The following is a 13,748-nucleotide window of genomic DNA, read 5'->3' as shown; positions in this document are numbered from 1 at the left end:
ACTGCTGCATTTGCTTCTTCTCTGAACCATGTCTTCTTGTGAAGTCAGTTCAGCCCATGTGAAAACTCTGAGGATGCTTTGCTGACTCCATACTGCAGTGGGCAGCTCTGGAGAACTAACGTCTTGCTAGTCACAGGTTGCGCCTCACTTTAAAATCGTCTCTGTTCCCCATCCAGGCAGGAAACACTGGATAAGCTGCTGGCTGTGGTGCAGGGTCAGGACTTGATTGAATTTGGCAAAGAAGGATAAATTAAAAAATCGACAGCCTGATTTCTGTGTGGTTCACTTACAGCTCAGTCTCCAGTACGTCTCACAGTGCTCTTTGTCTTTTAGGTGAGGTGGCTGCTGTCTGCAATGGGAAGATCAACCAGTCCCAGTCTACTGAGGAGGCAACAGAAGCTATGGAGGTCCCAGAGAACGGTACAGGCGAGGCAGAGCTTGCCCAGCCCCGGCCTGGGCCCCTCACGGAGCACGTGTTCACTGATCCAGTCCCTGCACAGGCGCCTCTTAGGCAGAATGGGTAGGCAGCCTGGGGCCAAAGTGCCAGTTCAGTTACTTATCAGCTCTGCTCTCATAAGCTTTTTGATATGGTAACCAGCCTGATCTTCTGATAGTGTCAAACTTTTTTCAGTTTTGTGCCCAAATAGCATTACAGATGGGATGGTAGGAAGAGAAAGAATTAAATTATAATAAACATGTTTCAGCCTATAGCAGACTGTGTCAGCTGTTTAGGTGCAAGTATTTGATCTCAGTATGAATTTAGACCTGCTGTTAAGAGAGATCTTCCAAAGTACATGTGCACTTCATGTTCTTACTGAAGGAGCTGATTGATTCATGTATAAAAATGATGATTGATTTATTCTAGTAGTACCTCTAATGTTCTGTAAAGTTGACGAAGAAAGCATATTCACCATCCAAAAATTCTTAAGACAAATGAGTCTGATGTGATGGCCTGAGGAGCAAGGTGGAAGTCTTGGGTAGAAATTGTTCCTAAATGACCAAGTTGTTCTTTCTGTTGAAGTTGGAAATGAAGAGGGAAAATATTGTTTTTATAATAAGACTGCCAAACATTAAGTTCTATAGATTTCAAGTACTTGCTATTTGTATTGGTGGGGAAGAAAGGAAGTTTTGCAAATCGCAGATTCAGGAGTCAAGCAATTAAAAACACAGCAGAGAAGGAAGCTGTTTGTTTATACAAGTGCCCTTATCTGCTTATGAATGCCAGACTGTGAGCATAGATGGACGTTCTGTGCATTGCTGCTAAAGACTCTAACAATGTGCTTTTGTCTCTTCAGGGAGAATGGGCAGCTGAAGACAGAGTCAAGCACAACACTGCCAGATCAGGAGGTGAATGGGGACGCTGCTGGGACTTGCACCAGCGCTGCCCCCACCATGTGGCTGGGAGCACAGAACGGCTGGTAGGTTCCCCTTGGACTGGCAGATCTCTCTGTCACCTTCATTCTCTGGGCTCCACTTTTCGTGTCTGCACACGTTAGTTCATTTAGTGTTCCTGGAGCAGGTTTTCATTGCTCATTGTTGTTCTGAGCCCTCAGCTCATCACAGGCACAGGGATTTAACCTCACTTTCTTACCTAACCTCCACCTTTCCTACCTACGAGAAGACAAGACTCAAGCCTAGTCAGGCTGAAGGTGTGGGGCCTTGCTGCTAATCCTCCCCGTCTTTTCCTTTCTCACAGGCTTTACGTCCACTCGGCTGTATCCAACTGGAAGAAGTGTCTGCACTCCATAAAGCTGAAGGACTCTGTACTGAGTCTAGTGTAAGTGTGCATACCAAGGGGTGCTGAAGGAGAAAGTTAGATGAGGGTGGCAGCTTTTTGTCAGTCGTCTTTTTCTTTGCTCTTCTAAGTGCATTGGTTTGTGAGAAAAGTTTCCCAAGGTTTTTCTTATGGAAAGCCTCATACTGAGCCTTTTTCCTGCTCAAATACAGACTTTCAACTACAGACTTGACCCAAATCACTGAATAAGGTGCTAAATGAGATTAGCAGTATGAGGAGGAAATAAGTGGGGAGAAAAAAGGCAACATTTCAGTGGGGTGTGAATTAGGTGGAACTTGTTGAAATTGATGGAGTTTGTAGTGTGAAGGAGAAGTTATCAGGAAATTGATGGATGATCTTACAACAACAAAGGTAGGGGGTATGACCCTTGGCCCTTGCAGGATGTTCTTGCCAGTCCTAAACTGAATGGGAATTGTAGAGAGAACATAAAGATGGTGTGCATAGATGTCAGAAAGGATTTGTTAGTCCCTTACTTCTACTGATTTTTCTAAGTATTTACTTTTCTGTGATTTCAGGCATGTGAAAGGGAGAGTTCTTGTTGCTCTGGCAGATGGAACACTAGCCATATTCCACCGGGGAGAAGGTAAGAATCAACATAGTAAGAGAAAACCAAACTCGTCCAGAAGTGTAGCAATGGATTAAATGCTGTTCTGAGTGGAGAAGGAAAGGTGCTGGCCTGCCAGACTACATGGTTAAAATGCATAGCTATTATGCACATATAATCCTTATCCTAAAACATCTAAGGCATACTTTAACACTATTTCCTGAGCTTTTCTGCAGCATGTGTTCTGTGTAGCACACGCAGAGTAAATGCAACACATTTCAGGAATATGTATGCTGTGCAGTTGTTTGAGGCTTGCTTGGTAAGTTGTGCTGTTGTGCTGTATCAGTGTTCCTGTGCATTCACAAATCACCTGTAATGAGGCATGCACATGGAGCTCCATGCAGCTCAGGCTGTACCCCAGCAGATCATCTGTGCAGTTGCAAATAGGCCTGCTGCTTTCCAGAGAAGTTGGACTGTGCGTAAGTAGTGGAACTGATCACTGTGTACACAGCAGGCAGAGCTGGGATTCTCTGGAAGTCTGGAAATCGCAAAAAAATGTGAGTCTTTGCGTTACACTTGGTCAGTTTTTCTTCTTGCAGAAAAGAGATGTCTGAGTAATCTGACGTGCCTTAATCTTGTCACTTCAAGATATTTTTTGAATTCTGTATTTCTTGTCCTTTCCAGTCTTGTTGGTTTTGTTTCCCTATGACTTGAGCAGTTCCTGAGCTGTGTTCATACCTGAAAGCACATGGGAATTTGCTAACTAGGACTAATGCTTGCATATCAAGAACTTAGTTATTCATTGAGTAGCAGTTTATCCAGCAAGCTGAAATATAGAGATTTCTGGTTTTGTACAATCTAAATTTTGATTCAGCCTTTGTCCTGAGTTCAAGGCTGACTATTGACATATAAAAATTGTTCCCATCAGAAACAGGATAAAGTTTCGTGACACAGAGGCCACCTGTCCGTGAAGGACACAGTATCTGCCTGGTTAGTTAGCAGATAAGCATGAGAGAAGGAAGACTGATTCCTTACCCTGGATTTGACACTTTGGGGAAATTGTGTTGTCCATCTGTGGTACGAGGAAGCCTCACCACAAGGTCCATTTCCTTTTAAGTTTCTGCACAGTCTTGTTAGGCTGTCTTTCTTCTTCCCCTGCTGTTTTTATTGTACTTGTTAGAGAAGCCTGTTCACTTCATTGCAATAAAAGGATGTTTAAATTAGCCTATTTTGGAGAGCTTTCAGCCCACCAAACTAAACTTTATTATCATATGTTTTGTAAGTATAAGGCTGTGCCTGAAGTAGTATGGGTTCGTGGGAAGTTAACAAACAAAAGCAAAATGAGCATTTCAGTATTAGCTAAGCCTGTATACCTAGATTTACATGGAACGGTGGATGATTCTATTGTATACTGACATGTCATGAATAAGAAACATCTTTCCACACTTGTTTTTCACTGCAGATGGTCAGTGGGATCTCAGTAATTACCACCTAATGGACCTGGGTCACACTCACCATTCCATCCGCTGCATGGCGGTTGTGTATGATAGAGTCTGGTGTGGCTACAAGAACAAAATCCATGTTATCCAACCTAAGACAATGCAGATTGAGGTAAGACAGCACACGCATGTGTATGCATGCACATGCTTGCGTTCTGTTTATTCTCAGAGCTGTTGTGTATAGAAATGCAGAACCTTGGGATTGTCATTGCTGACTGTAGGACCCAAGCTGTCGAGCTGGCTCATGTTATGACCCAGTCAGCCAGGGCAATATTTATTCCTTCCTCCCTTTGCAGAGCTTAAATCTTTAGATCTAAACTGAGCACTTTCTTTGCCTTTACTAGTGAGTCTATGAGGCCACGTGCTGTACAAATGTACATGCCTGCTTTACAGCTACCCTTCGTATATGGTCTAAGACTTCTTAATCTGTAGGCATTGTGGCACAAAAGAAGGTACAGTTAGTAAGCCTCAGTGATCCCACTTGCCTACGAAAAAAATGATGTTTAGAGCCTTTTGGTTGAAATTTAATACAGTGGTGTTGGTACAAACCTATTGGACAATGCTTGGAATAATTCTAATCAAAGGGAGAAGAAGTGCTGCATCTGAAGTTCACATCAGTGAGCCAATGCAGTCTGATCTTTGCAATTTATACTGGAGTTGTGTGTTTTCCTTTTCTACCAAGCACATTGGTTTCTAAATTTTCTTGTTCCTGAAGTGGTCTGCAAAGACTGTAATCTCTGCAGACCTGCTATACAACTCATCATTTCAAGTGAGGGATTTTCTGTATACTGTAGTGAACTTCTGAGGTCAGATGGTATTAACATATTTTCTCCAAGAGGTTTTAAACCCAAACAAGTGATCTCAGTTGAGGAAAAGTGAATATTGTGTAGATGATTGCAAACCTTTTCTGAACTCATATTGGTCCACCTATTTGGCATTTCAGAAATCCTTTGATGCCCACCCTCGGCGGGAGAGTCAAGTGCGACAGCTGGCGTGGATTGGAGATGGAGTATGGGTTTCTATCCGCCTGGACTCCACTCTGAGGCTTTACCATGCCCACAGCCATCAACATCTGCAAGATGTCGACATTGAGCCTTATGTCAGCAAGATGCTGGGTGAGGCTGTAGGGACTGTCAGTAAACAGTCTGTTGCTTACTGAGATCAGAAAGAGATAAAAATTCATTAGCAGACCTTGCCCAAAGTCATAACTGACTTTCAATTCTTCTGCATGCTTCCTAGGCACAGGAAAGCTGGGATTCTCGTTTGTGCGGATTACAGCCCTGCTCATTGCTGGCAACCGCCTCTGGGTAGGGACAGGGAACGGCGTCGTCATCTCCATTCCATTGACTGAGAGTAAGTGATGTTTATTGGAGACACTTCTGCATCTTCCCCCTAAAAAAAGAACGCTTTTGTGTGTTACTGGTGCAACATGGCGGATGGCTCTGTCAGGCTAACGCTTTTGGACATTTTTACGCTGAACATGAGACACCTTTGATGACAGCAGTGTTCAGAGAGAAGAGCCCTGAGTATGAGCAGCCCTGAACTTGGTTTAACTCTTCCTTATTAAGGAATTAAGTGTTCATCAGACCGGATTTCAAACCCAAAACCTGTTTAAAACTAAATAGGTATTTGTTATTGTCCCTTTCAGTTCAGTTGAAGCCATTTCCTTCTTGGGGAACCAATGACATCTCTACCATCCATACAGTCTTCTTTTTTTGAGCCTGACCTTGACAGAGCAGACTGAGGTGAACTGATTCTGTAGTTAGTGGAAAGCAGGAGAAACAAAGCTTTGTGAATTGTAGTGAGTCACCAAAAGGAGGCCATGGGATGAGAAGTCACCAGGAAGATCTCCCTGAAAATCTTGTTTTGCATAGACATCTAAATGTCTCCATAAGAGTATTTTCCAGAAACTGACCTTAGAAAAGCCTCATTTACTCAAATTAGGGCTCAGCTTTATCAATCAAGGAGAAATCAGTATCCTACGGCAAATCCATCCTGGTGAGGAGACCCAGCAGTAGTAGTTAATAGGTGCGTCTCTGGAGCTGGAAGTTTAGTTGAACCTCTTGGTAATCCTGTTCTGTACCTGCCAGTCAGCATGTAATTTTGAAGGTCCGATACAGATTATAATGAGGGAGTAGGATTTGAAGCTAATTGCAATTGCTTTCAACAGAAAGCAGCCAAACGTACATTTTCCTGCGACTGCTTGCAGGAGAGCTGAGAAGCAAATGGTTCTTGTATAAGAGAAGCAAACCTGTTGTAATCTTCCTGGAAGACAAGGCCAAGATGGTCTCCTCTAAGGCTGGTGGAGCTGGATGTGCCTGGGGCTGACATCAGGAAGCCAGTGACACAGTCATCTTTGTGCATTGCAATCTCAGTCTCATTTCTGAATCTTTGTTTTAAAGCCCATTCCTTCTTGAAGCTGCTGTTGTAATTCTGAGTTAAGCTTGTTCCCGGTTGTAAACCAGTTGCATTATCTTTTGGTGTTTCTGTACAAATGTGGTAAGCAGTAAGGTCTCACTAGAGACTTTAGCAAAGGATCCTTGTGACCATGGTCCCTCTCCCATCTCAGGTATGACATTTGTCCTTGGAAGATAAGAGCAAAGTGAGCAAGAATAGCATTTCTCTAGATTTTATACATTTCCGTTGCTCCTTGAATTTTCTGCCAGTAATCACCTTTTTCTTCTCTCCCGTCCTGCCTGTCTCTTTCCGTGCCCCTCTGTGTTCCTACTCCTTGCCTGTGCCTAGCTGTAGTCCTCCACCGAGGCCAACTCCTTGGGCTCCGGGGTAAGTCCATTGCCTCCTTCCTTCAGCTTTACTCCTGTTGCACCCATTCCCCTTTGCGGCCACTTTCCCACCCTCCCATCCTGCCATTCAGCTCTCTCCATCCATCTTTCCTCATCACTCTTTCATTTTGTTGCATCTGAGAAAAGCAACCAGAGACAGTAATGTAAATATCCTCATTTACCATTTTGCTAAAAACATTTTCATCCATCTCATCAGCCATCCCTCTGGGCTTTTTGTGTTAAGAGTACTTCATTCTTCATCACAAGTTCCCTTATTGTGGTAGGCCAGGATTGACACGGGAACTGTAAAGGCTTGTTCAGACAGAGAGTTCCAGGAAGAAGGAGTAGACTTCCAGTGTTCTTCCAAGGTCTTCCTTGGTCGTCCTTGGTTTTCCAAGGATGCTTCTCTTGTTGGTTTCAGGCCAGTGGCAGCAGGTGCTGTGGCATCTGCCAGCTGCAAGTAATAATCAAGACGTTTAACCAGAGGGGACTTTGATAAACAGTAACCGTTGTTTGGTTTTGTGCCAGTTAAGGCAGGGTCTGAGGTCAAATTTATGCTTGCCTTAGCTTTTCCAGGGTCAGAAATTAGTATTTTTTCCTCATTGTAAGGCATTTCTTTGGCTATCCAGAAGCTTTATCAAGGTGTGTCTCCTACTTTTAAAGCATCTGATATTGGTTGCAGTAAAAAGCCATCCACTTGTAGCTGCTCACAGCAAACCAAACCACAGAGGTGCAGAGAGCCTTCATCCTGGGGATCTTCCCTCCCTCTGCATACACTGATTCTCATTCTTCCAACAAAATATTTGTACTTGTCTCACCATCCTGGCTTGAGCCTGATGGGTAAAAGTCTCCTTTGTCCAAGTCACGTAATAATTGAAATCCAGCCCATGCCAAAATACAGATAATTAAGCAAGCAATTCAGGTTCTCTCACAGGAAGTAGTTTCTGTTTTACTGATGTGGGTGCAAGTGGAAGGAAAGCATCTCCCATCCTGAGCTCTGAGCACTGGTCTCTGTTCCTTGGAGAGCAGAAGCATTCACATTCTTGGAGCCTGGACATGAAAGGTGCAGGCCCCTGTGCCCACCTTGAAATCCTTGGAAGCTGTGGATGGTGAACATCTTTCAGGTGTTCGTTGAGTAGCTGATCTTCTGGTGTCATGGCTAAATCAAGGACGAAGGAAGGACTTCACTCCGCTGCTGTGACATTTACTGGGCTGAGAGGTCTACACCAGACCCGGAGGCTGCTTTGAGCAGCCTGTGTGCTTACGGCTTGGTGTGAGCAAAGGACTTGGCTTGGAAATGGGGAACTTGACCAATCCAGAAAATAGCAGTAATTCTCCTCCAGGCGCCTTCAATGTCTGGTTGGTACGGTGGCGACCTTTGGATACCCTGCCAGGTACAAAAGAGCAGAGTTGATCCTGGGACCGTAGGTGATTTCTGGAGGCTGGGCAGGATTGCTGCTGGTGAAGAGGCCTTCACTGGGACACCTCAGAGACTGCGTCTTGCTTGCCCTAGGGTCACTCTTGGCCAGCACCTCCAGGGATGTGTGCCTCATTAGCCAAATACTAGATTTGATGAGAAAAGGTAGTTTTTTATCATGAGTAGATTGTTACCAGCCCAAGAGAGAGGGACTGTGCAATGGTCTCCTTCATCACGTCCTTTACACAAGACCTTTAAAGAGACCTGCACCTTTAAAGGTTTTCCTTCATGGCTTACGAATTCTCTCTTAGACTGAGTCTGTAAATGGGACTCAATGCTATCGCTGACAATATTCCTCCTCACTATCCCCAGCCAACAAGACTTCACCGACCTCTGGAGAGGGCAGCCGCTCTGGTGGGGTCATTCACGTGTACGGTGATGACAACAGTGACAAATCTGCCAGCAGTTTCATTCCCTATTGCTCCATGGCTCAGGCACAGCTCTGCTTCCACGGCCACCGTGATGCTGTCAAGTTCTTCGTCTCTGTGCCTGGTAAGAATGAGCACAGCCCTTCCTTGTGAGGGTCTTGTCCTGCCATCCATTCTGCAGCAGGAGTTGGAGCTGATCTGCAGCAGACAGCCGTCCGGGCTGTTTCTAGAACTTGCAGATCACCATGGCTCAGACATCAGTCGTTTAAACTGCACTTTGAGTTGACTTCCAGATTTCACCAGCAGAAGGGACTGGTCTGCCCAGTTGTGTGTGTGTGTGTGTGAACTGCATGGGGCTGAGCAGAGGCACTGACAGCACCTTTGTCCTCTCCAGGCAATGTCCTAGCAACCCTGAACGGGAGTGTGTTGGACAGCCCTTCGGAGAACCCCAGCACAGCGGCCACAGAGACCGAGGGGCAGAAGCTGAAGAATGTCCTGGTGCTGAGCGGAGGAGAAGGGTACATCGATTTCCGGATCGGTGAGTGCCTGTGGTGGGAGGCGTGTGGAATGGGAGGGGGTGCGGGGCCGTGGTTGTGGAGAAGAGGGATCACTGCTGTGGGGAGCAAAATCTGGAAAACAGTGCTGTCTGTTTCTCCTGTCTCTGGCTGTGAGGGCAGATAGCAAGCATTTTCCTCGCCTAGCACAAGACTGCCAAACTCTGTCCCTGCCTGCGCCTGCAGTGCCACACAGTCTGCGTTAATGGCCCTGGAAAGAATAAAACCATCTATGCCACTGGCTCCAGACATCGCTGCCCCACTGCGGTCACCTGTGCTGCTCAAGAGTGCTCTGTGTTGTTAACATTGGCTTCCCTGAAAGGAAGGGTGGTTTTTCCCTACTGCTGGAGATGGTTTGTTCCATCCGTACCGTCCTCCTTCAAAAAAGCACCACATTGGTATAAATGTTCTGAGGCATAAAGGAAGGTCTCAGCTCATGCCATCTGTTGTCAGACTGCCGAGGCTGTAGCCAGCGATACGGCTGTAGCCAGCCTCTTTGGAAGCATTCCAGAGCAGTGCAGTTTCTTTCTTGCCTTTTTTTACTCTCCATTTTTTCTCTTCAGGGGATGGAGAAGATGATGAGACAGAGGAGAATGCAGGAGATGCCACCCAGGTGAAGCCAGTACTTTCCAAGGCTGAAAGGAGCCACATTATTGTGTGGCAGGTCTCATATATCCCTGAGTGAGAATTTCTCCTTTCCCACCAATGTAAGTGTCCCTCCTCCCGACTGAATGCCAAGATGTACATATGGAACGCCTGCATTATACCTACTGCTGGAAACCAACCCCAGACAACTGCAATGGCTCCTGCCTCGGACTGTGACCCCCTTCTAACCTCTGAACTTGCAGCTTTCATCTTGGGCCCGTGCGCTTTCTGCGTGGTTGGATTCTTGTTCTGCTCTGGAGCTGGCATCTACAAGGAGAGAAATGGCAGCGCATCAGTGAAGTGAAGCTTGGAGCTACAACTGTGCAATGCCTTTGCCCAGTGCCCAGGAGCTGTCAGCTGGCTGGGTGGGGGCTCAGGTTCTCCAGCGGGTTGCTTCACTCCCACCTGCATGAGAAGAAGTCCACCCCCCGGCATCCCCCACCAAAGCAGTGATGGGGAATCACAGCTTCTGCAGCACCCTTGCAGAAATCCTTTCTAGTTCACCAGTGGGCTCCCCACTTTATCCACCTTTAAGCACAGAATAATGTCCCACAGGCTGAGAGCAGCCAGGTCCAAGGAATCCTGAAGAGAAAGGGGTGTCAGGGTTTGGGCAGCACTCCTGCTGCTTGGCTGGAGAAGGCAGCAGTGCCCTTAGGGGAACACATCCTCCATGCTTGCAGATGGAGCATATCTCTCCTCTGCTGCTCTAGTCTCAGCAGTCACGTGCTGGATGACTCTGGGTGTCCAGAGAGGACTGTGTTTGATTGCCTCAGATGGGAGACGGATGTTTGGTTGTGGAGGCCACAGGGCCTTTGGCAACTGTGGTAGGAAAGGTCTACTGGAATCTTGCTTTTTTAAGACCAGAAAAGGCAGCGATACTTTTAACTCCCCCTTCCAAAAATGCCAGGTAGAAAACAACTCTTGAGTTTGCTCTGAAAGGTTCAGGAGAAAGCTGTCTCTGCAGAGCATTTGTTGGCTTTTAAAATACAGACGAGGGCAGATGATGCGGGTCTGCTGTGACTTCGGCATTAACACCTTGAGATTACCTTAACTCCTAAGGCTGTGTCCCCATCCCGGGAACGGCTGGAAGGAGGTGGCTGTCTTCCGTCACACGCTGGTTGTTAGGAAGGACTCTGTAGGTGCAGTCAATGTGTAGAAAAGCTGTGTCTCCCCTGAGGTCACACAGAAAAAGGAATTGAGGCCAGATCACCCAACCTCTTTTACCTGACATTGTGAGCACTGACTTTGTTACTAGGTAGTTTGAAAAGCTGGAAATTTCTGCTCCTGAAAATAATTGACAAGCCCTGAGAAAAATTCTGACAGCCCTCCTTGTGTAAGCAGTGCTGGGGGATTGCAAACGTGCAGCCTGCTTGCAAGAGAAGTGGCAAAAAATGGGGCCAGGGAGAGTGGTTTTGAGCTGCAGATGCAGAACATGGCAGCTCTAGATGCAGAGGCGATGGTTTGTCCTCCCTTTCTGAGTGTTTCCTTTGAACACTCCCTCCTGGATGTGCAGGACGAGAGCAAGGAACAGTTTTTAGTGATGAATTTGGAAGCTCCTCATGGTCATCTTTTTTTTTCCCTGAGCTGTGCAGCACTCCAGGGTTCACAGGGATGTCCTCGTGCCAGTGCGGTGGTATGGGGACGCCTGGGGGAAGCCTCCATCTTCTGGGAAGCTCCCAGCTGTGTCCTGGTCATGCTGCCGTGAACCACACTGCTGCCAGGGCCTGTGGTCTAAAGCTCCTCGTGTGCTGCAGGGATGCAGTATTTCCAGGGGAAGCTCCAACACGTGGCATTTGTCCTGATGCAGCAGCACTGACGTGATTTTGGGATACACAGTTCAGAAGAGGCTGGGGCATGCATTTCCCCTGCAAGGAGGCATGAGGACATCTCTGGAGAACGCAGGCCTCAGCCACCAAAGTGTGGAGCCACAGTGGTGCCCATGCTGCCATCAGCGGTGCTGTTAACACGTGCACCCACACCAGTCTTCACTAAGGAAGGAAACCAGCTAGCCAGTCGCTGGCACATGGGGCTCTGCAGCTGGCACGTGACTGAGGGATGCTTGGAGCCACCACCTGCATGCAGGGGGACGTTTCACCAGGAAATGGGGCACTGCTGACTCTCCCAGACTTCTTGTTCTCTTTCCCAAAATGCTTTCTGCTAGGAGGAGCTCTTTGGATCACAACACAAAGTGCATTAAAGTTAAAAACAGCCAACATTTACACCACAGATTCCACAGACTTTTAACAGTTCATCAGTTAGGGATAGGTAAACTTCGTGATTTGGGCTAATTGATGTTTAAATAGAAAGCCCTGGCAGGCCCAGTTCCATAGCTCTATCGACTCTTCCGTAGGAAAATGCAGAATTGCAACACTCTTGCCTCCTCCTGTTTGTTCTCTGGTTTTAGCAGTCGAAGTGACAGTCTCCTGTCACCCACTGGGCCCTGTCAACATCAGGAAACTGGTCTCAGACCTCTATCGCCAGGTTCCTTTCCAGCTCAGTGCATGTTTTCCTCCAAGAGAAGCACATGTCCAAGAGGGGCAGCTACAGCTGAGCAGAACCAGCCTCTGCCATCAGCTCCTGTGGGCGTTTGGTGGCTGCTGGGCAGCAAGGTGAGAACTGACCAGCTTCAACACACTTCCCTGTCATATCTCCACTGTGATGTATGTAAAGTATCTTGTATGTTACAAAAGGATTTTAAAGTGTCTTAAGGGCTGTAAACTCCGCTGTTTGGTCTGAAGATGGCATTCTGTAAAGAGACTGCTGTATGAATATGTTCCCATGCTTTGTCCCCTATGCTATCAAACAACAAACCATATCTGTTCTGTATGTAATAAATGTGTTAACATTAGCACGTGCAGCCTCTCTCGTTCCTATAACGGCACTGGGATTTCTGCACCATCTTTAATAAACAGCAAGACACTTACAAGGGTGGGAATGGCAGCTGATGCGTTCACCACTGAGCAGTTCAGCGGCAAGAAAGGAGATGTGGATTGCTCACTGGGTCAGAGCAGAAGGGGCTGGTCCTGCAAGCCACAATGCAATCTGTAACTTCTCCCAGCATCAGAAATAAAAGGCGGAAAAGAACCATTCTGCTGGCTAGCTGCAGCTGTCCTCGTGGTGTCCCCTTCAGGGGAGCTGCCAGGGTGAACACATCCTGCTCAGCTCTCACTGCTCAATGTGCCAACATCCCCTATCAGTACAGGGTGGTACCTCACAGAGCCCCACAGGAGTCGGTGACATTCAGCACTGCAGGAAGCAGCTGCCTTTCAGTCCCGGCTGCACTTAGACACGTTCTGTATTTATTCTGTAGAACTGCATTGATTTAAGAGCTGTACATAGCAATTACAGACAAGGGGGCCGCCTCCTTATGCTGGGAGCAGCTTCTGCCCTGAGCAGCTCCCTGACCAACACCCGCACTGCCTCCTGGGTGCAGAGGAGCCCCTCAGCCATGAGGGCTGGGAACAGCCGCTGGGACCCGTCCCGCACCCCTGCGGTTGCACCTTTGGATGCGGCCAGGAGCGGTGTGACCAAGGCACTGGGTGAAGTGTGGCCTTGGCTGGCGCCCAGCTGGGTGGCTGAGGAAGGGGCTCAGTGCCCGCATCCCTCAGACGTCCCCCCCATGCTGTTAAAGACCCAGGATGTTAATGCACAGGTTGGAGAGGTCCAGCAGAGCTCCTAGCAAGTTCTAGGCATTGAATCCACCGCATGGCAAACTGGGGCTGTACAGCTTTCCACAACGGGACCTTCGCAATTGGACAAGTCTCTCTGGCTGCCCAGGGCTCTGTGTGAAGAGCCCTCCTCCCAGCTCAAGGCCGTGATTGTCCTGATCAGCCCCACCCAGGCCCCCACCCATACAGGGACCCTTTCCACCAGTGCAAGGCCCCAGAGCCTCATCCAGCGCCAGCTGGGGCCTTCGCTCCTTGCCTGAGCTGTGCTGTAGCTGCCCCTGTCTCCAGCTGCTCCTAGATGGACCCTTTGGACTGGATGATGTTCAAAGGTCCCTTCCAACCCATTCTACAATTCTGTGCCTCACAATGTATTATCTCCTTCTGCTTTTGCTCCTGGCTGGGCTCCCTGGCTGGG

General features: G+C 47.5%; 1 protein-coding gene across 1 annotated transcript; it reads left to right on the top strand.

Moving 5' to 3' along the window:
- Positions 1–333: 333 nt before the first annotated feature.
- LOC104465348 (C-Jun-amino-terminal kinase-interacting protein 3-like) lies at positions 334–10,062 on the top strand (the record flags this gene model as incomplete). Its single annotated transcript, XM_010078351.1, has 11 exons — positions 334–520; positions 1,296–1,418; positions 1,697–1,777; positions 2,311–2,378; positions 3,802–3,950; positions 4,782–4,953; positions 5,078–5,191; positions 6,584–6,622; positions 8,411–8,590; positions 8,861–9,004; positions 9,584–10,062. Coding segments are annotated over 11 exons (1,379 nt in total), but the record flags the coding sequence as incomplete, so codon positions are not given.
- Positions 10,063–13,748: the final 3,686 nt, after the last annotated feature.

Source organism: Pterocles gutturalis, unplaced genomic scaffold, assembly GCF_000699245.1.
Source record: "Pterocles gutturalis isolate BGI_N339 unplaced genomic scaffold, ASM69924v1 scaffold48998, whole genome shotgun sequence".
Classification (NCBI taxonomy): domain Eukaryota; kingdom Metazoa; phylum Chordata; class Aves; order Pterocliformes; family Pteroclidae; genus Pterocles; species Pterocles gutturalis.
The sequence above is the reverse complement of the archived record's forward strand: the minus strand, read 5'-3'. Positions and strand labels throughout refer to the sequence as shown.